This window comes from Rattus norvegicus, chromosome 6 (assembly GCF_021556685.1).
Source record: "Rattus norvegicus strain SHRSP/BbbUtx chromosome 6, alternate assembly SHRSP_T2T, whole genome shotgun sequence".
Taxonomy (NCBI): domain Eukaryota; kingdom Metazoa; phylum Chordata; class Mammalia; order Rodentia; family Muridae; genus Rattus; species Rattus norvegicus.
Window position 1 is genome coordinate 30054101 of NC_141539.1, and position 26689 is coordinate 30080789.

The window sequence follows — 26689 nt, forward strand, 5'->3', positions numbered from 1 at the left end:
AAAGTAAGAGAGAGAAAAGAGCTGTGTGAAATCCACTTAGCCAGAGACACCAGGGCCAGAAGCCTGGTGCTGCTCCAAGGAGGAAGGTAGTGAGAGGGACAAACAGATAGGCTAGCTTCCCTGTCAGAGTGGCAGGAGGTATATAGCTCCTTAACAGCAAGACTGGGTTGACTATGAGCCAGGCCAGCCTGGGAATCCACACCCAGGGCAATTCCCTGGCTCTGTAATCATCTATTCCCTAGGTAACAGAGTCCATATGCGACCTGCTGTCTTACGTTAGACCTACGTCTGTGGCTGTAGCGTAGCCCGCTGGAGAACCTGGATTTCTCCCCTCAGCTCCAACCACAGCCTCTGCCTTGTCCCCGGCTGCATGTGCTAGCTGCTTAGCGTCCTTGCCTACCCACTGGCATGTGTTGTCTGTGCCTGGCTGTATTGGTGTTTGTTGAGGAGCAGTACACATGAGGAAGGCGCACATGCATGCAAGTGTGTGTGCCTGTGTGTGGAGGGCCAAGGTTAACGCTGAGTGTCTCCCTCCCTCCCGCCCCTACGTTTTGAGGGCTCTCACTGAGCCCACGCTTTGCTCTTCCAGCTAATGTGGCTGCCCAGCTTGCTCTGAGGACTCCGTCTGCAACTCTCACACACTGGGGTCATCGGTAGGTCCTGATGTCCACCAGGTCTCATGTGTGCGTCACACAGACTTTGCCTGCCAAGCCACCTCCCCAGCCCCACAGTGGCCTTCTAACATCAGAGCTGTCTCATTCCCATTCCTAAGAGCTTTCAGTGACCCCTCGTTGCTTCAAGATAGGGCTTAGAGGCCTTAGGTGAGGACTCGTAGGCCCCTCGTAGGCTGAGCCAGCTTCGCGAGCAGATTCTTTGTAGCTTCCTAAAAGTCTCTGTCATTCCTCCCTCTCCCACTGTCCCTCCTTCAAAATTGCCCCCAAGAAATCATCCCAGCCTCACTGAGACACTTTTCAACTGGGCTTCCCAATAGACTGGCGAGACCTGTCTCACCTCCAATATCACTGGACTTGGACTCAATGATTTGCCCTCAAACCTTTCTCATCCCCCCAAAATGTATTCATTCACCCTAGTTTCCAAAACGCCTAGTAGAAAGCAGGTACTCAATTGTTTTTTTCCAAGTGAATAAATGATTAGGCAGATGAATGAATGAAGTGGCAATAGGGTGAACTCCCCTATTTGCTAGACAGCCTTACAGAGGTGGGGAAGAGAGAGCCAAGTTGCAGATGGCTAAGGCGGGTGTTGTCTATGTGACTAATCCCTGCCAGGCTCACAGCTTAGCATCACAGGATTTTGAGATATGGGCCCTAACCTATTAAGTGCCAAGTTAAAGAATAGAAGGAGGTTTTAAACAAGACGAGATAAATAAAATAGACATAAAAAAGAAACAAAATCAATTTAAGTAGCCAAGATTTATTAGTTAAATCAATGAAACAATGGAAGGGAGGTGGGGGTGGACAGGCAGTCCGTGCTGTGTGGACAAGGCAGAGGTGACCCCTTCCTGTCCTCACCAGCCATGAAAGCCAGGTGAGGTAGAGGTGGAAGGACCGTGTTGATGTGCAGGACAGAACGGTGCCACAGAGGAAGTGGCTCTGGTTCAGGAACCAGCATACTCACAAAGGAGTCAGATGAACCCTATAGAGAGCACCAGAGAAGGGAGGCTGCTCCCTGGAGGTCAAACCAAGCTGGCTCCTCTCAAAGCTGCTGGCAGCAAAATGGGAAGAAAGGGGAAGACCACAGAAGGGTTGCTCAGGGATTGAACACGGAAGGGAGGCTGAACAGCAAGGAGCTGGATAAGGCAGAGCAGGACAATTTGGATGAAGTTAAGCAGCAGCTGTCAGTGCAAAGTGGGAGGCAGCAGCAAGGACAAGAACCAGATGGGAGCTTCTTTCTGTGTGCGTTGTTATTGCAAGAAAGGCACGGGGAGGGGCACTCAGTGAGGGACCAGAAGCACAGGAAGCCAGAGCCAGGTTGCTGAAGATGTATGCAAAGGACAGCTCCTCCATCAAAGGGCATTTGGGGAAGCTCAAGGTGCTTCTCGTTGCTATGGTAATATGCATTCCCTTTCCTCCTACTTCCTCTAATGCTGACCAGCATGCCATGAGAAACCAGAAGTCCCAGTGAGAGTGAAGGGCCTCCAGGGACAGGTCAGGCCATGGCAAAGTCATCCAGAGGCCCATGATCCTGGAGGTCATGGGCATGGGGAAAAACTCCAGAAAAAAAAAATAAATAAAACAAAACAAAAACAAACAAACAAACCCAGGAATTTTGAGGATGGGCAAATTTAAGCAACAGACAAAGGCATGTAGGAGAGTGCCTGGCAGATCAAGACATGGGTATAAAACCAGAGAGAAGGATGAGAAGATGCCAAGGCTAGCCCAGCCCAAAAGATCATGAGATAGGAGGAAAGGCCTTGGACAGAGCAAGGAGAGCTGCATGTGAAGAGAAAATGGAAGAGCTCTAACCAGAAGCAAGTGCCTGGACACGCTCCCACAGCCCGCAGGATGGGCGTGTGCAGAGAAAGCAGCACAGGGAACAGGAGATCAAATAAGCAAGAGGGAAATGGGAGACTTTGGAAGATCAGGCCCAAGAAATGCAGGAAGAGGGTGTGGCAACCCTATGTAGTGGCTTATGTGACAAAGGTACCCCACAGTCTTGGCATTTGAACACTTGGTCCAGGGTGGGTGGAATGTTTGGCTAGTGTGGTCTTGCTGCAGGAACTATGCCATTTGCTGGCAGGCTCTGGGGTTTCAAAAGCCTCAAGCTATTCCCGGAGTTCTCGCTCTGCTTCCCGCTTGAGGGTCAAGACATGAGCTCTCAGTATCCTGTGCCACGATGCCTGATGCTTCCCCACCATAGTAGACTCTTACCCTCTAGAACTGTCGGTCCATATAAACTCTTCTGTAACTTGCTTGACCCTGTGGCGTTTTATCATAGCAATAGAAATGTAAACTAATCCACCACACTAGGAGAGCCAGACCCACTCACAGACACTCACATGTGTGTGTACCAACGCACACATACACAAACCTGATTACAGACATACACTCACAGGCATGTGCCTATGGATTCTTACACACTCGCTGGGGCATCAGTCTGGGCTAGCCACTGGATGCTAATAGTCATGTAAAAGGCTCTACCTGTCTTCTTTACAAGCAGATTCATGATAACCTAGAGCCTCTGCCAACTGCTTCTGGATATGGAGATCCTTTTGAAGTCAAAAGTATTATGGAAAATCCATATGCCCACACATATGCATATGCAAACATGCATACACATGAGCACACACTATATACATTTTATACACACACACACACACACACACACACATTATAGGTGATAATAGTGGTGGTTTTAGTATCCATCATCTAAGAAAACACACAATAAGAAAGAGTCACCACGAACGTGATCTTGCCCTAAAACAATGTGTATTTTATTCATCACTATGGCAACTGTAGACGCTAAGAAACTAGAAAACAGGCTGCCCACGTCGTCGCTTGTCATGAATACCTTCAGAGCCAGCAAGAGTTCAGGATCACAGAAGCTGCAACAATGCTATTGCCTCGGTGTGCCTGGCATTTCTGGGAGGGGATTTTACCCTTTCCAAACCTGGTGCCTCAAAGCTCTGCCTGCCTCGGTGACTCAGCAGTGAGGAGCCCAAGGGAGTGGGGGTTGGGGTGGGACAGGTTACAGGAGGAGTGACCGCAAACAGACTTGAGATATTAAGTAGGCCGCTTACCGGGTAGGTGGGGCCCTTGTTCCCATAAGCCCATCTTGGCCTGGACACAAAGGGCTGGAACGGGAGCCAGGCCTGCAGGAAGAGGTCCCCGTGGGCATCCGGGCCTTCGGAATGGGCGGGATCACGATGCCGCCCAAAGACTTGTGCATCTTCTCATCTGCACAGTGCAGGTATTGCCTGGAAATCTGCACCTGCAAGGGGGAGGGAGCCTGGTCCTTGGAAGCATTACTCACACTGTACTTTCAGCTCCTGGTAACCTCGCACAAAGCAGCTCCTGACAGCGGGCGAGGGGATGCTGGGAAATGTCCTCTTGTTCCCCTTTTCAGTCTCTTAGCCCCGCTCCGACTCTGGGAAGATCTCCCCTTCCCACTCACTCCAGGTAGGAAGACTGGGAAAGCCTTTCTGTTGTTTTAATTATTTTTTGGATTTTTTTTTTCTTCTCGTTTCAGAAAAATCCTTGACTGTGTAGAGCTGGAAGGGACCCTCTAAAACACCCAATTCAAAGCTCTGGTTTTACAGATGCACAAAATAGGGTCGGGAAGGAGGTGGTCCCCCTATGCCAACAAGTTGGCATTAAGCAAGAGATGACCAGAAAACTGGGAAAATCCCAAAACATGAAGAGGAAAGAAAACCCAGGGGCCACCAACTCCAGGACAGATAGAACTGTAGCCCCTGCACCTCTCAGGCAGCCTCTGAACACTCTCAGGCCAGCCATAATGGTCTGGATCGCTACAGGGAGATGTGAAATGAGGGCCTAGAGTCTCTCTCAATGCCACCCTAGTCTTAAGGACTGTCCTGAGACACTCGCAGAGATGCACAGAGGACAGGGACAAGAGTTGGTAAAGGAACAGAGAGCAGGTAAGGTAACTGCAGTAAAGACCTGAGGCTGCAGAGCTGCCTTACCTCCTGGGCACCGGCTCCTGGTCTGCCTCCAGGCGGGTCCAGGTCCTTCTCCTTGGCACTGTTGGCCTCAGGGGTTGTGGGGATGCTCTGGATGGGAGGCATTGGCCTGGGTACCCTCAGGAGCCTCTGTGAGGCAGTACGGGGAATGGTGCTCCTCAGAGGAACTCCTTTGGGGCCTCCCACCGGATCCAGAGAGACTGGGCAAGGGTAAGATGGGGAACGAGTTAGTACCTGGAGAAGAGAGAGCTGAGGATGATAGCTATACTAACTTAGGCCTCATGTACTGGGAGAAGGGATGATGGAGGAGGGGAGGGGAGAGAGCCGGGCTCACTCCAGCCCTGTTCCCAACATCCACCAGAACACTAGGTAAGCAGCAGGTTTTGTGGGTCCCTTTTCATTTCCATACAACTTGGTAGAAATTCAAATCAAAGTCAAAGATGGGTGGAAAGGCTAGAGCAGTGTTGAGCTAAGAGAGGGCAAGCTGGCTCTGGGATATGACCCTTCATGTCCCTCCCTACCTTCAGATCTAAAATGTCCCTCCTCAGACTCCTGCTTGGAGCACTCTCTCCCATCTGGCTCTGCTATTTGGAGCTGCTGAGGAGGCTTCAGGAGATGGAGGAGGGATGGGAGGAAGTAGGTCACTGGGGGCAGGCCTTTGAAGGTTACAGCCCAGACTCTGGGTCCAACCTTGCACTCAGCTTCCTGGTTAACCTTGACAGGACCAGCCTCAGCCATAAGCACCCACTTCCATGAATGGCGCTCCCCCACCCTGCCTGCCCCACCGTGGACCGAAATGGCAAACCAGCAGAGATCTTCTCCCCTACAGTTGTTTCTGCTCTGTGTGCTGGTCAGAGACTTGAAAGTGATGATTCAATGTAATCCATGAAAGTTGAAGGAACACACTCCAGAGAGAAGTCAGCCATGTGTCTGTGAGTGCCCACAAAATGCCAATGTGCTGCCAGGCAGACTCAGTGGCTAATCAATTCCTTCTTCCTCCCCACTTCTTCATCCACCTATGTGAGGTGGACCTGCCTTGACACCCCTAAGCTAACCTAAAAGACACATAGCCTCTCTCCATCATTTGTTCAACGTCATCCTCAATGCTACCTCATATCCCACAACAGCACCCACCTCGGCAGAAACCCACTGACCAGCCCCAGTGGATCCCCAAAAGCTCAAACCCCTGCTGACCCTCATAGCCTAGGTAGCCTGGAGTGCTTGATCTCAGAGTGGGCGGTGGCTGGGCCATGGCTCACCTTGAGAAGATGCTGCCATGCCTTCCGACAGCCGTCTCTTCTTGAGTTTGTCCTTAATCTGGATAGTGTCCCGGGCCACACTGCTGGCCTCTGATTCCAAGGAGGGGATAACTGCCAAGGGGTGGGGCCCCAAGGGCAGAGCTCTGAGGTTCCTGGGGTAGCCATTCCTGGCCTGCCAGCCTTTCAAAGGAGCATCCAGCGTGAGGCTGCTCTGGTCCTCATGTCCACTCAAGAGCTGTGATGGCTTCTCACTGCTTGGCAGGACACTTGACACCGGCTGCGGAGAGGCTGAGAGAGAGATACACACAAGTGGCTTTCCCACCAAAGCTAATAGGTTCAAGGAAGATGCAAAAGCTCTGCCTCCACGCAGAGCAAAGAGACTGAGCTCTGCCCTAGACAGCCTGTAGCTAGACACCAGAGCAGAGTGGAAGAGCAGGTGACAGAGGCGCTGAGTGGAGTCAAGACAAACAGCAGAGCAGGGCTGCCATGCTTGTGACTCCGCCTCCTGCTACCGTCTTGCTGGAGTTTGAGGGGCCCCAGGTTCCCGGAGGGCTAATCCATACTGAGAGCACCTCTTACCGATCCCTGGGGGCCCCCTCTGCCACCCTCATTTCCTGCCACAAAGCAAACGCTTTGTGTTGCTCTGCGTTGCTTCTCTACTACTGAAAATAACTCTTAAAAGTAGACATCACTCCACTCACCTAAAAATTGGTAAAAGAAAGTTCTGTCATATTTAAATGCTCATGAGTGTATAATTTTCAGCTTTTTTTTTTCTTTTAGACAGAGTTTCATGTAGCCCAGGCTAGCCTCAAACTTATCATGCAGCTTAGTATGATCTTCATGAACTTTGCTTCCTCAAACGTCCTGAAAATTGTCTCTAGGAGTATTTTAAACAGGGCCATGATACAAAAAAAAAAACAAAAACAAAAACAAAAACAAAAAAAACAAAAAAAACAAAACAAAAAAAAAAACAAAAACAAAAACAAAAACAAAAAAAAACCCTGCCACAGATGGAGAATGTCCAAACATCATCCAGACACCAGACATCATTTCCTCCTCAAGCCTGGGCTCTTGTTCAACGTCATCCTCAATGCTACCTCATATCCCACAACAGCACCCACCTCGGCAGAAACCCACTGACCAGCCCCAGTGGCCTTCTGTGGCCAGAAGCCTTGACTGGGTAGTTTCTAGGGGATCCTCTTTCGGTCCATGCCAAAGCCCTCAGAGAGGCCAGCAGAACAATTTGGTGTGACCAAGTCACCAGGCTAGGTCCTCACCTTCACTGGAGTCGATGCTTCCAGGTGGGGGCGCTCGGAGGCCAACACTAGTCCGAGGGACACTCCCACAGTACACGGCCACCGGAGCCACAACTTTGGCTGGGGACAGAGTCACAGGAGAATGGTACCTTAGAGCCCTCTGGGGCCAAACCAGAGTGTAAAGGAAGAGCAGGAGTAACCATAAGCGCTACCATCTTCTCTGCTAGAAGGACCTAGTCCTCACACCAGAGCCTGGTCCACTGGTCGGGGTACCAGCCAGGCAGTAACCTCAAAGAAGCCCACTAATCCTAGCAGCCCTAGCCTTCGCTAGCATCCCTCTCTCCTCAAATCCCTCCCTCATGCCTTCTCCCTCTCTGCTTTTGTTCTCTTTGTCTTATTTCTTCCTCTCTGCCTGCTTTCTACCACCCTCCAGCTTTGAGTCAAGACCCCTAGTTAGGCCTCTTTTTTAGCCTCTTTCAGAGTCTCCTACCTCCAGGAGCCAGTAAAACTGATCCCTGCTGACCGTAGCCCTGGCCTCTGTCACAGAGGTTCTCCCTTGCCACTCTCTGCCACCCACTACCGATAACTCCCTTTGCCTTGGCGAAGCCACTGGTTCAGAGCAGCCATTACCTCCCTCTCCCCCAAAGGCCTCAAGCACTGATCTCTGGTCTTCCCTCCACTGCCTCCTTGGTTCAGCAATTCCCTTCATTTCCTAGTACCTGCACTGTGTGGGGATTCTGGTCTGTACACACAGACTAGGGTAGCAAGGCTGACCTGGTCCTCCTTAGAGGGGTCTGGAAAGCCAGTGACAGGCAGGTGGTGTAGAATAAGCAATAACACAGCAAGCCCTGGTACAGGGCAGGGATGAGAGGCTTTCCAGTAGGGGAGGAGGCAGAGCAGAAACCAGGGACAGAAAGGAGAGCTGGCTGGGGGGTCTGCCTTTAAGACGCCTTCATCAAACCTACCACTGCTTGCAATTGATGCCTGCTAGGAAAGGGGAAATCAGTTTTCTGCAGTGGAGCAACATTAGAGACATCAACCAAACTCCAGGGCAGGCTTCATGTCCGGGACAGTGGCCAAGTGAAATCTCGTGGTTGTGAGCATGTGGGTGGCTGGGCCCAGGCACCCCTGTTTCTGGTGGAAACGGATTTCCCTGTGCTCGGGATAGAACGGATGACTGTCAAGTGTAGAGTTGGCTGTACGGTGTGTAGTTGGTTCTGATGTGGGTTCTTTGACTCATTTTGTTGCATTTGGATATTTTTTTTCTTCTTGGGTTTTTCGTGTATTTATTTTTATTATTTGTTTTGAGGGGGAGAGAGAGAGAGAGAGAGAGAGAGAGAGAGAGAGAGAGAGAGAGATGATAGAGTTGGGTGGCTAGAGAGGTGGAAAGATCATCTGGGAGGAGTTGAGGGAAAGAAAGAATATGAAAAACATATGAAAAAATCAATGAAAATTGGAAACCTTCCCCTGCCTTCAGCCCCACAGGCCCGAGTCCTCTCCACCAGCACTTAACAGGTGTCAGCACCCCAAGTTCAGGCCCAGTCCCTCCTAAGTACTTCTCAGAACCACCTAAGGGCTCAACCAACCAGCAAATAAGCCCCACATCCAGGGGACACTCAGTCACCCTCCTACACAGACACACACACATACAGACACACAGACACACACATACAGACACACAGACACACACATACAGACACACAGACACACACATACAGACACAGAGACACACACATACAGACACACACACATACAGACACACACACATACATACAGACACACAACACATACACATACATGCAGACACATAGACACACACATACAGACACAGACACACACAGACACACATGTACATACAGACATACACATACACATACATGCACAGACACACACATATACACACACATAAACACATACATACACACACACACACACACACACACACACACACACACACACAGATCAGGACTTGGGAGTATCGGTTGTTCTTGTTTCTATTACTGTGCAGCCTTGAGGAAATAAACTATCCTCTCTGGGACTCGGTTTCATACTTGTAAAACAAACCCATTTGGACTGTTCTGGAGTTCATAAATACCTTCATCCTGTCCCTAGATTTTCCTTAGGCTTTCAGTCCCTTTTCCTTTCTCCACTAGACTGAGGCCAGGCTAGAAGTGATTAAGTTATTAACTACCAAGTTGTTTTCATAGTCTGCAGTATACTGCCTAAGCAGTATGTATCTTGTGGCCACTAACTTCTTTACCAAAGTCCCCTGTACATACACCTGCTACATCTGGGCCTTTCTGAGGTTAACGGCAACTCTACACTTAACAATCACCCTTTCCATCCGGGGCACAGAGAAATCCATCTCCACCAGAAACAGGAATGCCTGGACCCAGCCACCCACATGCTCACAACCCTTCAAGGAACCAACCCACCTTGTCTCAGAGCAGATACAAAACCAGCCAGAGTCCCCAGGGCACCCCACACCCCTAGAAGACCAGGGAGCCTTGTAGACAGTCAAGGCACCTGAAGTCAGGAAACCCATATCAGCCTGTGGTCAGCACCACCTGACTGTATCTCCCTAGGAGAACGTGACCCCTGGACTAACTAAGGAAGCTTCCCATCCAATCAAGGTCCCCCTACCTAGAGTGACATCATCACGGGTGTCCATGCCCTGGGTGGGGAAGGTGCCCACCAGGCTTCTTAGAGGTAGCAGTTGTCCCTGGGCCCTGAGTGCAGGCCTCCGGGATCCAAAGGACGCTGGTCTGTGACATCCGGGGCCCTATGTGCAAACAGAACAGAACAAAACAAAACATTTTTAAACCCTCTGTGAGATCCAGTGACGCTAAAGCCTGGCTGCGGTGAGGAGGTCAGTGCCAGGCCCAGGGTGCCCTCCTGTCTGTCCTGACCCTTTGCTCTCTCTCATAAATGCCCTGAAGAGTCCTGAGTCCCAAGGTCATATGACCCTGGAGAAAAGCTCATTACGAAGAGTCTTAATGGAGTCCAACCTGTCACCCCTTGTCAATTGGACATGAGACCTTCAAGCCTCGGGGAAAGTAGAATTCTGTCCCTTTCTTCCAGTACTTTCTATTTTCTTTCGAAGCCTGGAGCCTTTGGTGAATATTAACCCTCAGCTTAACCTTGGGGTGTCGGCAGGGTTGCCTCAGCACCGGCTGCTCTCAGGTGAGGCCTGTCTGCACCTGCATGAAGACCTTGATGCTTGTTCTCACCTGACTGGACAAGCCACATCTCTCCCTCTCGGCCACCTTGACATTCTGTTTCTTTACCCCAGCTTGTTCTCTCTGAGCCTCTTCCCCATCTCCCTCAAGCCTTTGGGGTCAGCCGTCAACTCCTGTCCTTCACTGGGCTTCACTTCTTTGAGAAGGGTCTCAGTGCAGGCTCTGAAACTCCATACAGTGTGCATTTCTTCTTGAAACAGGGTGACAGGCGAGTCTGGGGATGGCCAGACTAGCTTAGTGGCAGAGTTGAGCCTCCCATTGTCACTCCCAAGAAAGCCTCCCTCCAGATGCTGTCTGGATACAGACAAGGGCACTGTGCCAGCTTCCTTTTGTTGAGCAACAAAACCCAGCTCAGGAACTGAGAAACCTTCCTTCTCCCTGGGAGCCAGCCTGCCACAGGCCCTGCCTGGCCCCAGAAGGCAGGGGAGTGCCTGGCAACGTCTGGCCCCACAGGTTGGATGAGGCTCAGGCAGACCCAGCCTGACCCAGCCTGTCTCCCTGCTTAACACCATAAGCCCGTTGGGTTCTCTGTCTCAGAACTTTCTTCAGTGACTATGAGGGGGATTGAACCACACAGTGGTGACAACAGCCGGGAAGGTCTGTGAGACAAGATGCTTCTTCCAAGCCAATGGGGAAGATTCTATTCCACAGAGACAACACCCGATCCTTTAGCCAGAAAGATGGGGAAGAGGCTTAAGATACTGGCCAGGAGGGCTGGAGAGATGGCTCAGTGGTTAAGAGCACTGACTGCTCTTCCAGAGGTCCTGAGTTCAAATCCCAGCAACCACATGGTGGCTCACAACCATCTGTAATGAGATCTGATGCCCTCTTCTGGTGTGTCTGAAGACAGCTACAGTGTACTCATATGCATAAAATAAATAAATCTTTAAAAAAAAAAAAAAAAAGATACTGGCCAGGTCACCATCTTCCCCGATAGACTCAGGGCTACTCCTCCAAGGCTTTGGAAGCCCTAAGAGTTGACGCTCATCAGAGGATGCACTGTGCGGACAGTCTAAGTAAATGAGAGACAACTCTGTAGATTCTGGTTCTCAGTCATGGCTGAAGCTTTCAATCACCCAAAGTTTGATTAAAATTACAGACTGAGACACCACCACACAGGCCTGCCCCCACTGAATTATCTAGTAAGCAGGCTAGGAGGATGTGCCTGCTGTTTTAAGTCCGAAGTAATTTTTGATGTTCAAACAGGACTGAGACACCGGGCTATGGTTCAGCCTATAACAAAGGCTTTGCTCACTTGCTCTCACCATAGGCTGTCCAGGTACTTATTGGTAGTGTACTGTGGTGCCTCAGTTTACCCAAAGTGCTCCTTCCTAAACAGACAATTTGGAGTTGCCCAGCACAGATGATGTAACTTTTTTACAGTCCTGCTACTGCAATGCCTTGTGAATGGGACTGTCCGTGCCAGCTGATGACACCGGCTACCTCTGGGAAGTCAGAAGGTCCACAGCCTGAGGCAGCCCCATTCCTCCACACCCTGGAGGATTCACAGAAAGGAAGCCATTGGCCATCGCCTGGCTTACCACAGTATACTCATCAATGAGCCCCAGTCAGGTCTGCACCTTCAACTCCTCAGTCTCCAAGGATCTACAGAGCGGGGTCTCCCAGCACCTGCCTCCAGAGGAGGTGGCCACAGTGGCTAATGGACAAGCAGACATGTCCCATGTGACAGCCATGAGTGGCACACACACACACACACACACACACACACACACACACACACACACACACACTTGCACACGCTGACACAGGAAGATCACTGAGACCCTAAGACAGAACTCTGGACTTGGCTCGAATGCCACTCAACTCACTCCTGTCTCCTCAGTAGAATTCACTAAGCTCTCATTTGCACACAGCACTCTAGCTCTCTTCGTTTGCACACAGCACTATAGCACTCTTCTGGCCATGAAGGTTTTACTCTTTGCCTGTTGGACTAAGGGATCATCCAGCCTCAACCCAAAGACCTCAAATGGCCAAAAGATTCTCATAAGCAGGATTTTATTCTCACTTCTCAATGCTCCACATTGTCCCCAATAGCTGATCCCTTACTCTCAGCCTCAGTTTCCCAGTGCAAACAAATAACTATTGTCTGCTCCTTCTCTTAAAGCTGTGGCCACCGGGGTTCCATGGTGACCCACGCTACAGGAGTGAGGCTATGGGACAGAAGAGACTCGGGTTTCAAGTGGAATGGAAACAAACAGCATTGGCTCAGGAGTGCGTCAGCTCAAGAACAAAGTTTGGTTGCCCCTGTGCCTCTGACAGACCACAGGAGCCAGGGCCAGGGACACACACACCTTGTTCCCCCAGGGACCTACTGTCCCAAAGAGAACAGCAAATAGTTTGGTAGGAACAGTGCTGGGGTGAAGGACGATTGGGAGGAGTTGGGGGGGGGGACAAACGCTCACTCACACCACCTTGAAAGTTACAATAAAGAGAGCCCTCCCACCCTTCAGAGCAGACTGATGACGGTGTTTTTGCACATGGAAGAGACAGGCCTCAAGTTCAAACTCGGTTTCACTCCACATACACCCTTTTATTTTTCTTTTCTGAAATAGGATCTCAGTATGTAGTCCAGGCTAGCCTAGAACTCAAGATCTTCCTATCTCAGCCTCTGGAGTGTTGAGGTCCCAGGTATGTGTCACCATAACTACCTCAGATATCCCTTTGGCCTCCTCCAGGGCTCACTGTGAGTCCATGTTTCTATGTGAACACACACTGTCACCAAGGCAGGAGGAACAACACTTTCTGTAAGAGCAGGAGAAGCAAATGGACACTCACTGCCACCCTGTGTGGGACAAGTACTTATGCCTTGTCACACCAGTCAGAATAAGCATTCACTGTCATGCCGGGAGGGACTGAGGGACACTCACAGTATCTGGGCAGGTAGGCATCCGAGAAGTCAACTGAGGGAAAACTGCCTTGCTGGGGCCAGACTCAGGATGTCAACCACTGGTCCAGGCATGGAGGGACAAACACATCTGTGAGTCTGGGGACCCAGAGCTCTAGCCTGGGAAGGCGGTGGTGGTTGTGTTATAGACCCTGGAATGGGTCCCTGGAAGGACATATTTAAAAAGCAATAGTTTTGACCAAATCTAAGAATGGAAGCTTCCAGATTCTGCACTGGAACTCTAGCACAAACCCAGGAGATAAAAATCAGGATCAAGACCTACCTGCTAGTCTAGGCAGGGTGTGGGCTGGATTGAAGGCTCTTTTCTTTGCTCTGTGCTTTGTCCCTGGAAATGAGGAGCAGCCATACACCTCAAAGCCCTCACCCACCTCTGCTTCTATGAGACAGCCCAGCCATAGACCTCCAGAGAAAACCCTGCTGTCCTCAGGTGCCCTGATCACTCTAATCTCCAAGCTGTCACTAGAGGTCTGCAGCTCAAGCCAGTCTGCCATGTCCCAGATAGTAGGATACGAGGTCTGTGAGATCACCCACAGCCCCTGAGCATGGTGTGACTGGAAGTCCCTTGCTCACAGCCTTTAAAGCCCAGCTTCTGCTGCTGCACAAAGAGATGACCCCTGGCAAACCTCAGACCCTATTCAATAAACAGAGATAATCACTTAAGGTGGGGTCTGACCCCTCGTTAGTGATCGGTGCGCCTGGGCATTAATACAGCTGCGATTAACAAAGGCACAGCCGAGACGGCTCAGTCGGCCCCGGTAAGCTATGGAAGCATGAGGACTCCAGTTCCAATCCCCAGAAGCCACATAAAAACACCTGGGCACACACCTGCAATCCCAGAGCTGGGGACACAGAAAGAGAAGGGTGCCCAGACAGAGGCTTGCTGGACAACTGTCCAGACCAGTGCTTCTCAACCTTCCTAAAGCTGCAACCCTTTAATGCAGCTCCTCATGTTATAGTGACCCCCTCGACCATACACTTATTTCTTTGCTACTTCATAACTGTAACTTTGCTATGGTTGGAGCAAATTATCATGGAAATATCTGATATGCAGGATACCTGATAAAGGACCCCAAGGGGGTCGTGACCCACAAGTTGAGAACCGCAGGTCTAGACAAATAGAACGACCCAGCTTCCGTGAGAGACCTTGTCAAAAAAACAACTGGTGCAGTGACTGAGGAAGACATCCAATGTCAGATGTGGAGCTGGGGACAGGGGATGATGTACAGATGGGAGAGCATGAAGCTGACACAATGAGCGGGCAATTCCTTGACGTTTGTCTAAGAAGGTGAGGGTGCGAGTGGGGGAGCTGGAGACAAGGGGAGGGTGGAACCTTTAAGGAGTCGGGCAGGCCTCCGCCATCTTTGATTACTGAGGGAGATAGGGGGTTCTCAGCTCCTCTCTCATGGTCTCTTTTCGTTCTCCTCCGCCATGAGTCGAGCCGCTCTGCCCCGCCCTATACATCCTACGTGATGCTTACCTCCCCACCAGCCCAGATACACTGGCTAGCGACCATGGACTGAAACCTCAGAACTCATGAGCCAAGATCAAATCTGTTCTTCAAGGCAGATTTCTCAAGCATTTTGTCACAGCAATGGAAAGCTGGTTAGCACAGGTGCCAAGTCACCTCCACCCTGGCCACACCCACCACACCCTACACGAGGCATCCCAGGCCCTCCCACCCACTCGGAGCTCCTGGTTCCCACTGAGGCCGGCTTGTAGGCCAGCAAGAAGAAAGTTCTGAGAAAAGCGCCCGTACACAATCGGGGGCCCCTCCACTGTCTCTGCAGCCACCCACTGCCTGCCGGTACCATCATCCTCCATTATAAGACAGATGGAGCTGATATTCCTGCGAGCGCTCGGCTGGTAGATAACAAGGTAAGGCCTGCTAGCAGCCTGCAGGAGTATGAAAAAGGTCCCGGGGAGATGGCCTGGTGGCTGAAATGCTTTCTGGGCAGTCATGAGAATCCAAATTCAAACCCTCCGAACTTGTTTGTTTGTTTGTTTGTTTGTTGTTTGTTTGTTTGTTTGTTGTTTGCTTGTTTGTTTGTTTTTAAAAAGGACAGGTACAGTGGCCTTGTAACTGGGAAAGCAGAGATGTGTGGATCCCAGCCTAGCCTACTCAGTGACCTTCAGCCAACAAGACCCTGACTCAAAAAACCAAGGTGGTCAGTCCCAAAGAATGACATCTGGGGTGGGCCTCTGGCGTCCACATGCACCTACACACAAACATGCTCCTAACACACACTTTCACACACGTGTGCACACTCACAAGGGAATACAAAGGGCCAAACACGGTGCCTGGTGTCTAGCAGTACCTCAATAAGTGTGAGTAGTGTAGGGAAATGAAGTCAAGGTGGGAGCATGTCATCACCGTCTTGCCAAGAAAACTCTACGTGAAAGAAATTAACGCCCTTCAGTCCCATGTCACTGTGCTTCAGGTCCTGGGTGACGTGCTTCCAAGAATGACATTCGCCTTGGAAATAGAGCAAGAAAGCAGATGTTCTGACCCTCGTTTTAAAGGTAAGATGACAGAGGCTCAGACAGGTCAGGAAAGCAGGTCAAGGCCACACAGCTGCAGCAGAAGAGTAAAAGCCGTCACTTCTGCAGAGCCTGACACGCACCGTGGTGTCAGACCGTTCACTCGGCCACTCGGGCGCCAGCGGACAGATCACCTGCTGACTCCGTGGCCTCGGGCACATCAGTAAACCTCTATGAACTTCTGTCTCATGGCGAAATGAAATTAAAAGCATCTATCTCACGAGGTCATCAAGAGAACCGAGGGGGCTGGAGAGCTGGCTCGGCTACTAAGAGTGTTTGCTGATCTTGCAGGGGACCTCAGTTCAGTTCCCAGAAGCCACAGCTCACAGCAGCCTGGAACTCTAGCTCCAAGGGATTAGACGCTCTGCAGCATCCACATACATACACACAGAGACAAGCAGAAAGACAGATGGACGGACACACACACACACACACACACACACACACACACACCCCTAAAGAAACAATTAAATCAATTTTTAAAATAAAGGAGGCAGGAAATATAACAGGTGCTTACTACTCAGTCCTAAATGAGACACCAACCTCAAACCCCCTCCCCAGGATCGGGAACATCAAAGAAAGGGAAGAACAAATTCAGGAGCTGGAGGGTGGGGAGGGGGATGTTGACGCACTGCAGCTACTGCTACCTGAACAGGATCAAGGCGGCCACAGCAGTCAGCACAGAGTAGACTCAGTGGACCCTTTAAAAGGATGTGAGGCAGGGAAGGCAGTGTGTTGGGGAATTTTGGGTGGTCAGAGATGGATAGACACATTATACACTGTATATATATATATGAAATTGCCAAAGAATAAAAGTAAATATATTTTACATATATGCATAAAATTATAAATAAAGTTTGTGTTATAAAAATTCTATATAAAATTGATATGTTACATACAATATAATAATTTATAAATTATACATTTTTTTGAACATGCCTGATGGGAAGCTGAAGGAGAGAAAGTTTAAGGCTGGGCTTTAAGAGCACTGACTGCTCTTCCAGAGGTCATGAGTTCAATTCCCAGCAACCACATGGTGGCTCACAACCATCTGTAATGGGATCTGATGCCCTCTTCTGGTGTATCTGAAGACAGCTGCAGCGTACTCATATACATAAAATAAATAAATCTTTGGAAAAACAAAACAAAACAAAGTTTAAGGCCAGCCTGGGCAACTTAGTGAGACACTGTCTCAAAATAAAAAAGAGAAAATAAAAGTTACTTAATAGTAAGCATATTTTCCATAATCTGTAGAGCTGAAAATCAAAAGCCCATCACGGAATGCTGTATGGAGCCGTCTCTGTCAACAGTGGGCACTGTTTGGTAAGAGTCCTGCTGGGTCAGCAGTTCCCGAAGGGGACCCTGGACCCATTGAAAGGCTTTAGGGCAGGAGGCTGAGCGGTCTGGCTGAGGTCAGGAGTAAAGCAAAGATACTCCCTAGAGAGCGTGCCAGACATATCTCCAGGGTTTTCTGAGCCGAGCAGGTGCCGGCTGAGGCAGGGCACTCGGAATAACAGATCTGGTGCTGTTCTGCTGAGAAAATCTCCAGGAGACTCCTTTAAAGAGCACAGTCTGTAGAGGCTGGTAACCTTGTGATGACTGGCTGAGACAGGATGCAGCATGCTGCCAGGAACCCACACACATCCCACACCCACAAACAGCGCCTTACCTAACCTTTTTTAATATGCACCACACACTCAAGAAATGTGACTGTGTGTGTGTGTGTGTGTGTGTGTGTGTGTGTGTGTGTGCATACACATGCGCTCCTGGAGGAAGAGGACAGGCATGTACCCATGACTAGGACCATAGAAGTTGAACAGCTTCCACAACCTCCCACATAGGGAATTCTGATATAAGAATCATGGGGCCAAAAGATGCAGGGGAAAAGCTAAGGAAATAACTCAGCAGTAGTTTAGTGTGCGTGAGGAGCTGGGTTTGAGACCCAGCCCTGAAAGCGAACAGAAGAGATACAGAAAAGTCCATGCGTAAAGGAAAGCTAGACTGTTTGTGACCATCAACAAAAGTGAGTACAAACACACTACACGCTGCTTTGCCTGCTTGTCCAGGTCGCACACGGTGTCACGATCACGGGACAACACCCACTCGATACACACTACTGTCATCCTTTTACTTTTCGGGATGAGGAGAAGGACTTGAACAGGCGAGCTATGGCCCTAGTGACAACAGGACTCCTAATTTCTGTTTACATTCACAAATTTGAAAGTCTGCTGGATGCGAGCCCATTTTATGGGTCACGTGGATGCCCAATATAAATGAGAGATGAATCCAAACACGTACAAGGCATTGGACACAACACCTGGGTCTGCTGGGCCTGCTATGAACGTTCAAGTTGGGAGGGGGTTGGAGGTCAACTATCCCTTCCCCAGTGTGTCTGGTCTGCTGCTCCTCTGTGGAAGCCTGCAGGGTGCCGCCTTCAACAACAGATAGAATTTCTGTGGTTTCGGGCTGCGGATGCCAAAGTCAAGGTGCTGGGTGATTCAGGCCCGCTGAGGACCTGCTGATTTGCTGAGGGTTCTTCTTAGGATGCTCCCACAGAGCAGAGCAAGGATGAGCTCTCTGGTTCCTCCTTGTGGGGCACTCAGCACCTCATGAGGACTCTATAGTTATGTCTTGAACTTAACGACTCCCATGAAGGCCCTTCTCTAGCACTAATTTATGGGGAAGGGTTATCAGTCACTCAGTGTGAACTTCAGAGGGGACACAGTACCCAGTCATAAATGTAAACGTGAGGTTACTGGGAGCCAATGCCTGTCCCCGGGGGGTCTACCCCTGAGGACATGGGGTGGTCACCAGCTGGCAAGGCCTCAGTGAGAAGGGGGGAAATCTCCCTTCCCCAGTTCCCACTAAGACCTCTCCCTCTCTCTCTCCAGTGGTCACCGGGACACCAGGTCCTGCATGGTTTGGCTGTCCAAGTACCCTGCCCATCTCTGGAGCTCAAATTATCCAGTTGTGGTCCACAGGCACAGGCCGGATCCCAGAGGCTCAGGAGCCAGCGAAAGGGGATGAAATATTGGTCCAGACGAAGTCAGAGCAACTTGTTTCCACTAATCCATCTGAATGCCTACCTGTCACGTTCTAGGACTCTCCTCAGAGCTCCTCAGAAAGGTCTAGCAAGACCCTCAGGGAACTTCCGGCTACAGCTCTGTTCTTTCCCCAAAGGCCTATCCTGAGAAAGCCAACTGCTGGGCTAACAAGATGGCTCAGAGGGTAAGAGTTCTCGCAGCACAAGCCTGACAACCTAAGTTCAGTCACCCATCCGTACCTACAGCAGGAAGAGAGAACTGACTCTTGTAATTGCCAGGGTACATGGGCAGATATCATACACATACATGCACAATAAGAGTTGCAAATGAATTTTTTTAAAGAAGACTATCAGCCATCCTAGCAGGGACCCATGGCCACAGGCCGGCTGTTACCTGAGACTCTGAGGGTGCGTTCATGGAAGGTCATTGTATTCTAACCTTGGATTGAAGAGAAATCCCAGGGTAAGGAAGGTGAATGGAGCCAAGAACCGAAGGGCTTGAAAGAGGCCAAATGGAAATTGCAGTTTCCAGAGCTGCCTTGGAGCCCAGGGCTGCATCTCAAAAACCAACAGTAACCAAGCTGGCTGGAGACTGACCCTTCAGCAGGAAGAGCAGGAAGAAGACAGCAGCCCACAGCCTGTACACAGGGTGGGGCTAAGAAAGCAGAGAATGAAGGAAACCAGGACCTACAGGCAAAGGAAAACGGAGGCGAAAGAAAGGTAGGTGCTCGTTCCCACAGTGACCAGAGAAATGCTAGAAACACAGTGCGGCCCACTGCTCTACAAAGACTGGCGTGCATTAAGATGAGAACTGGTCCCAAATGCTGGCATGAGTGGAGAGGGATCGGAACCCATGCTGGCCAAAAGCAAGTTGCACATGGTCCTTCACCTGGACTCTGGCCTGCGTCCTCTCACAAAGCTCAAGGTGCACGCACCCCATGCCAGCAGCTCTGTTCCCGGGTGATCTCGTGTGCCTGGTCCAGGGACGAAGCACAAGAATGTTCACAGCAGCTATGAGACGGCTAGCCACCGAATCTGGAAGCAATCCAAATGTTCACTGGGAAAATGGAAGGATGTGTTGGGGAGGGCTCTTCACATGACAGGGCCAGGAAAATAAAAGATTGCTGTATTTATTCAGTGCCAGAGATGACCACAGCAGCGAGTGCAGCAGAGGAAACCAGGCCCCAAAGGAAGACTACCTATGGCTGTTTACTAAGCACCGCAGGAAGGCAAGCGTGAACTGGGTCCTTGGGAACGTATAAGTGGGTGGTAGGGCTTTGGACTAAAACAAGAGGAAACTAAGAGAGTAATAAGCCCTACTAGGGAGGTGGCTGTGATAAGGACAAAGAGAAGTCCCATGGGCCTGGGGTCTGCCATGTCTAGCTACACATGGGCAGAGCCCCCCCCCCCCCGCAGGATTCTCTTTAATGCTGTCCCAGAACCCATTTGTGAATTGAATTATAAACAGAATACTTTACTGTCTGACAACAGTGGCCCTCGGGAATGATGAGAGGATAGTGTGCCTTCAGAGACAGGTCTCTTTAGAGCCCAGGTTACATCCTCCTGTCCCTGGTCCTCCTCCACGTTCTCCCCTGGACTAAACTCCAGTCAGTTGTGGGAACAATGTCTAAAGCAAGATGTTCTGGCTATGGGCCTATTGCTTCCCTACCTGGGGCCAGGTGCCAGCATGGTCTATGGCTACCTCACCAATGCTCAGACAGACAGAAGCCCTGTTTACCACTCATGCTTCTGAGGAAGAATGAGGCCTTCTGAGGGCCAGGCACAGTAGCTCACACTTGTGATCGCCACACTCTGGAGAGACAGGGGTACTAGAGATTGAAGGGCATCCTCAGTTACCTAACAAGTCTGAGGCCAGCCTGCACTACCCTGCCTCAAAAAAAGACAAACGGAAAATAAACAAAATCACCCTTCCAAATCCCCTACCATCAGTGTGGAAATCGTTCTGGATGGCGGCCAGTAGAACCATAGTGTTGGGAGACCAAAATCAGTCAAGCAAGAAACACACTGACAAAAGAATAAAAACTTCACTCTGCCCTTGGGCTGGCCAAGTGTCCCCCTATCTCCACCCTCAAAACCAGAGTCAAGAGAATATACAAGGAAACTGAGGCTCAGAAGCGCAAACTCCAGCCCCGTATGTCTAACAAGTGTGTCTGGTGTTAGAATTCAAACCCAGAGCAGAATCGTTCCAAACCTTCACTGTAACTCAGTGCTCTGGTCCCCAAGCCACTGTCCCCACTACTGCCAGCACCATCATCATTCTCAGAACCCCTCCTCCCCAGGGAATTTAGCCCAGAGGAGCAGAACCAACCACCACCTAAGGTCACAACCCTGGGGAAGGGAACAGCCCAGAGCAGCCATCTTCCTGGCTCACCCCAGCCAGACAGCAGCAAGTCGGGCCTCATTTAGAGAGACCCAGAGAGGGGCAGGGATCTCCTACAGTCACACAGCTTCCCTCTCCCCTCTTTACGCACTCTTTCTGCTTGCGCCAAGTTAGGATCTCGTCCCCCTTTCAAAAAGGATTCCAGAGGCTTGGCCCTCCCATCCAAACAGCTCAGCAAACAAACGAAAGCCATTATCTCTCACCTCTCCGTCCAGAGGCCAATCCCCAGTCAGTGGAGGAATCCAGGGTCCTTAGTCTCTATTGAGACTATGCCGTCCCTCAATACAGGGAGGCAAGAGCAGGGAGAGCATCACCCACCTGGCCTGCCTTGGCCCTGGCCCAGCTTAGGAGCCTGAGGCCACGGCCTCCCGTCCAAGCAGGTACAAGAAAGCCCACAGCCGCTGCTGGCACACTCCTGCTCTCTGCCAGGCTCCTCTTGAATAAACACCGCTGCATGGCAACCGCTCTCTGAAGGAGCCCAAGTCCCCGTGTGGGGGAGAGAGAGAGAGCTAAGACTTTTCCCCTCGGTCTCATTTCCCCCGTGGCTCCCCCAGGTGCTGGGCATGCCCCAGAGGCCAAACTGTCCTCTAGGGCCGTGAGGCATGGGGGAGGGATGACACACGCAAGCATGCTAGAGTCTGCTGGGATCCACTGGGTAACGGCTGCACCGAGAAACGTATAGCAGACTGAGGCAGGAGCCATAGGCACTGAATCTATGCACACGGAGGCAAACTAGTGAGCAGAGGCCCAGGTAGGATTCCCCGTCTATAAAATGGTCCTCGTAGAGTTGATATCAGGCTTAAATAGCTGCCAAGAAGAAGCAGCATGGGGGTCTGTCTAGAATAAAGTAGGCCCTCTGTTTATCTCTCCAGAAATATTTACATAGCAGAAAGCCGTGGTGTCCTCCCCAGCCGTGTTTCCCCGCACAACACTTGGGAAATATGAAGTCCGTCAATCTGTGTGTGCTTCCTCACGGTGCCCCTCCCTGCGCTGGTGTACCATCCCCTCAGACAGCAACAGCTCCCGCCCCTTGCCCTGCCCTCTCTTGATCCGCTACAGCCCACCCTCCAAGGCACACAGGGGAGGAGAGGAGGTTTCATTGATTTCATAGAGCTCTTCAAAGAGCCACTTGCGCAAAGACTAAGGATTTTTTAGGTGAGCCCCCCCCCCCTCCAACTTCTTAGAGAGGAGTCAGTTTGACAGACACAAGAATAGGGAGCAGAGGAGTCCGGACAGGCTGCCTTGCTCCCGGGAAGCCTAGCTGCTGAAGAGCTTGCATCCAATGCAAGGCTTTTCTCTCTGCGGTCCATGGGGGTCACCCCAAGCCTCTCTAAGGAGCAAGCTCCAAGAGCAAGAGAGGCCAATCCTGGCACGCCAGTAAGAATGGAAAATCCGTAGGACGATGACGGCGCACGCCTTTAATCCCAGCACTCAGGAGGCAGAGGCAGGCGGATTGAACTTGAGGTCAGTCTGTTCCAGGACAACCAGGGCTACAAAAGGAAACCCTGTCTCAAAAATATCAATTAAAAACAAAAAAAAAAAGTACTAGATCTCTACTTGCAGAGAGCAGTGACCCCGCCAGAGGGCGCCAGCAGGGCCCTCTGAGGGAGAAGCTGACTGCTGCCAAATTCCTGAGCTTGAGGGGCCTCCTCCAGGGTACAGGAGACACCGCAGAGAGCACAGGCTGCCCCTGGAGGATCTGAGCGACCAGACGGTTTACTATGCATGCAGAGCCATATCACCTCCACCGAAACTCCTTCCCTTTTTTCTTTTCTTTTCTTTTCTTTCTTTTCTTTTCTTTCCGAGACAGGGTCTCTCAATGTAGACCTGGCTGTCCTAAAACTTTCTATGTAGGTAGTTCTGTCCTGAGACTTTCTATGCAGCCCTGACTGTTCTGAAACTTTCTATGTAACCAGCCTCGCCTAGAACTCTCTATGTAGCCCTGGCTGACCTGAAATTCTCTGTGAAGACCAGGCTGGCCTTGAGCCCACAGAGAAACGCATCTGCACCTTCTTTCTGAATGCTAAGACTAAAGGTGTGCCAGCCTCACAGAAAGTTCTGCACTTGAAATACATTAAGTACATAGCTTAAAGATGTAGCCTCACAAGCTCACCGACACATTCAAGGACTTACTTCCTCCACCTTGAAGCCTCCGAAGAAGGCCTCTGTCACTTCCTGGGCCGGCAACTTAAGTCAATGGAAAATGATTCTGACCCCGATCCAGCGTAAAGCTTTAAAACAGTTCCTCGTGTTGTGATGATCCCCAACCATAGAACTATTTTTAGTCATATTTCATAACTGTGATTTTACTTCTGTTATGAATCATAATGTAAATACCTGTGTTTTCTGATAGTTTAGCTGACTTCTGTGAAAGGGTCCTTTGACTGCCCAAAGGGGTCTCAACCCACAGGTTGAGAACCAACTGTTAAGGGCCTAAAACTTCAGCAAATATGTCACAGAGGATCCTCTTGGCCATTGCCAATCTGCGAAGTGGTGGGATGTCCATGTCTAGCAATAGAAAGATGTAGGTGTCCTGACCCCATGCCCTACAGCAGGGCAAGCACACCACCTGGGGTACAGTGTAGGACAACCTTTAAATCACACAGACAGGCTCAGCCTAGGAACTCTGCCCTGCCCAGTAAGCTCTGGGTACCACTGTCCTGCCTCCTCTTGCCTTTCTATTCCCTCCACCTGAAGACCCTTCCTACCCACCTCACACAAAGAGCATCCCCTCCATAGCTCCCTCCATCCACTGGCTCCCAGGACAGACACACAGCCACCTGCCATGCTGTGACTCCTGGGGACTGTGTCACATCTCATAGCACTCACTAGCCAGGCTCTCACAGGACTGGAGAGAGCTCTGATTGTAGTGGGAGAGGGTATAGTTCGTCCCTAAGAACTCCTTTTTCTCTGACACATGCCACTGTCCCCAAGTCCAGACCTTATGTCTAGCCTGTAGAACCTGGGCTTTGAACATTGTGGACTGTGGAGTTCTGATCCTCTTGACTTTCCCATGACAAAGCAGGATGACCCCAGCCATGGCTGGAGGTGACGTGAAACATGTGGAGCAGAGGGATAGGACGCTTGGGCTGTGACTCCCTTCCTATCACAAGTGCCAAACAAGGGGACCTGAGAGATTTTACTCTGTGGTTTCTGATGAGCCCATGTTTTCCCCAGGCTTTCAACCTGCCATTCAAATCTAAGAACCCCACATGCTGGGTGACCTCCATCAGCCAGAGAGGGGGACTCTTCCTCACCTCCACATGCCACTTCTCAGACGGAGACAGAGGCAAGAGGCACCACCTCCAAACTGACCTTGCTGCTCCTAGTCCCCTAAATCTCATTCCTATATCCTCACCAGAACCCCCAACCCCTAAGCCTGGCCTATGAGGTCCACTGCTCGCCTCCATGGGGTGAGCCATATGTACCTGTTCTCCCCACCCTCCAAACAGGGTCAGAGAGGGGAAACAACTTCCATCCCACGGTCACAGCAGAGGGTTTAAGGGAGGATGTTTCCTCAGCTATACACAGAGGGGGATGATGGGATGGGGGGTCAGTGGAATAGAATAGGAGAGGATGAAATGGATAGATGAATAGGGACAGACAGACAGACATGATAGACTAAACAGATGGGACGGGATAGGAAAGCAGAAGACAGGAGGGTTTTGTTCATCAGGAAATTATGGATGGGAGGAGAAATGATGGAGGAGACACTCGTGCGAACACATAGTCAATGGATACACAAGTACGAACTGAACAGAAGTTAAAAATGAAGGTGGAGGGGCTGGGGATTTAGCTCAGTGGTAGAGCGCTTACCTAGGAAGCGCAAGGCCCTGGGTTCGGTCCCCAGCTCCGAAAAAAAGAACCAAAAAAAAAAAAAAAAATGAAGGTGGAAGTCCAGAGAGGAGGTCACTCTGAGCCCAGGATCAAGAACGACTGGTGAAGTCCTTCTTCTTTTAGACCCGGTTATGTCTACCACACAGCTGTGTGGGAGTCCCGGGGGCTGTGGAGGAGAGAATGCGGTGGCTGACCAGAAAGCCTGTCAGATCCTGCTCACTGCCCTGACAACCTAATCCGACCCACCTGAAGCCAGATTACGTCATCAGTGTGGACGTCGGCGAGCTTTTCCCAACACAGACGAGAGCTACTCCTCTAGGGAGAAGGTTAGCGAGCTACTGACTTACCCAACCTGGACCACAGCCAGGCAAAGGCCATGCCCTAACCAGGCCTCAGAAAATTAGAGACAGAGAAGAAAAGAATTCTGAGAGCAACCAGAGGGGAAAGGCCATTGTCTATAAAGGACCATGTTATGAACAATAATGGATTTCCTGTCAGAAACCATGCAGGTCTGACTTAGTGTTTCTATTGCTGTGATGAACGCCGTGATCAAACAGCAAGCGGGGGAGGAAAAGGTTTATTCAGCTTACATGGCCACACTGTAGTCCATCACTGAAAACACTAGGGCAGGAACCTGGAGGCAGGCCCTCATGCAGAGGCCATGAGGGATGCTGCTTGCTGGCTTGCTCCTCGTGACTTGCTCAGCCACCAGCACCACCCACAGTGGGCTGGGCCCTCCCTGTCAATCACTATACAAGAAAATGCCCTACAAGCTTCCCTGAAGCCCAATCCTATGGTGGCATTTTCTCATTGGAGGCTCCCTCCTCTCTAATGCTTCTGTCATAAAACTAGCCAGGACAAGGCCCAAGGAGGGGCCTCCAGGGCACATCTCATGAGGAGCGGTGAAGACAGAATGGGGACACAGAGGTTGGTCATAGCACCACTCAGCCTTTTATCAAAATCGCGATTGTTAGATTTTACCAATGAAGACTCGGGGGCCAGATGCTGAGGTGAGAGCCTGCTGCTCAGAGAGGCAGAGAAAGCATGAGAGCCTGCTTCTCAGAGAGGCAGAGAAAGCATCGGCTGACCCTCCTCCTCAACCCATGTCCCAGAATGAATCCCTTCTCTCCTGCCACCTCAAAAAAACAAAAAACTCCTTCAAACCGAATGTCCCTCCCTTCTACTGCCTGTGTGTCTCTCTATCCATCCTCCTGACTTCCTTGTTTTCTTAATAATCTATGTTCACTTCCTATCAACCGGTTGCTTGCTCCTCCTCTTGACATGTGGATTTTTATTTGACATGATTTTCTTTAATCCTGTTTACAGAATTCCAGCAGAAAGCTCTTGGATTAAAGATGTGTGCTAAGGCTGAGCCACTCCACAACTGAAAACAGGTTTTTCCAGAAAATAGCACAAAGTCTTCACAGTTGGAGAATCAAAGATCCTGCAACAGAATAACTAGCCATGGTGGCCACAAGGCTGCAGGAGCTTGGTGTGGAGGAGGGTCAACTCCTTAACACACCGTTTTAACAT

General features: G+C 50.5%; 1 protein-coding gene across 11 annotated transcripts in view; it reads right to left on the reverse strand.

Moving 5' to 3' along the window:
* The window catches only part of Togaram2 (TOG array regulator of axonemal microtubules 2), a 60965-nt gene extending 35583 nt beyond the window's left edge, over positions 1-25382 (reverse strand). For 2 of the 11 annotated variants that reach the window (XM_087553067.1, XM_087553066.1), the window contains exons 1-5: positions 21638-21958; positions 9816-9954; positions 5917-6204; positions 4661-4857; positions 3758-3948 (exon numbers count right to left, since the gene is read on the reverse strand). In XM_087553067.1, the coding sequence (XP_087409193.1) occupies positions 3758-3948; positions 4661-4857; positions 5917-6204; positions 9816-9954; positions 21638-21949 (1127 nt within the window). In that variant the 5' untranslated portion in view covers positions 21950-21958. Of the gene's footprint in view, positions 1-3757; positions 3949-4660; positions 4858-5916; positions 6205-7193; positions 7293-9815; positions 9955-21522; positions 21960-25135 lie in introns of those variants that run through there. The other 9 variants (XM_087553069.1, XM_087553070.1, XM_087553063.1 and 6 more) reach the window with 9 other exon arrangements.
* Positions 25383-26689: the final 1307 nt, after the last annotated feature.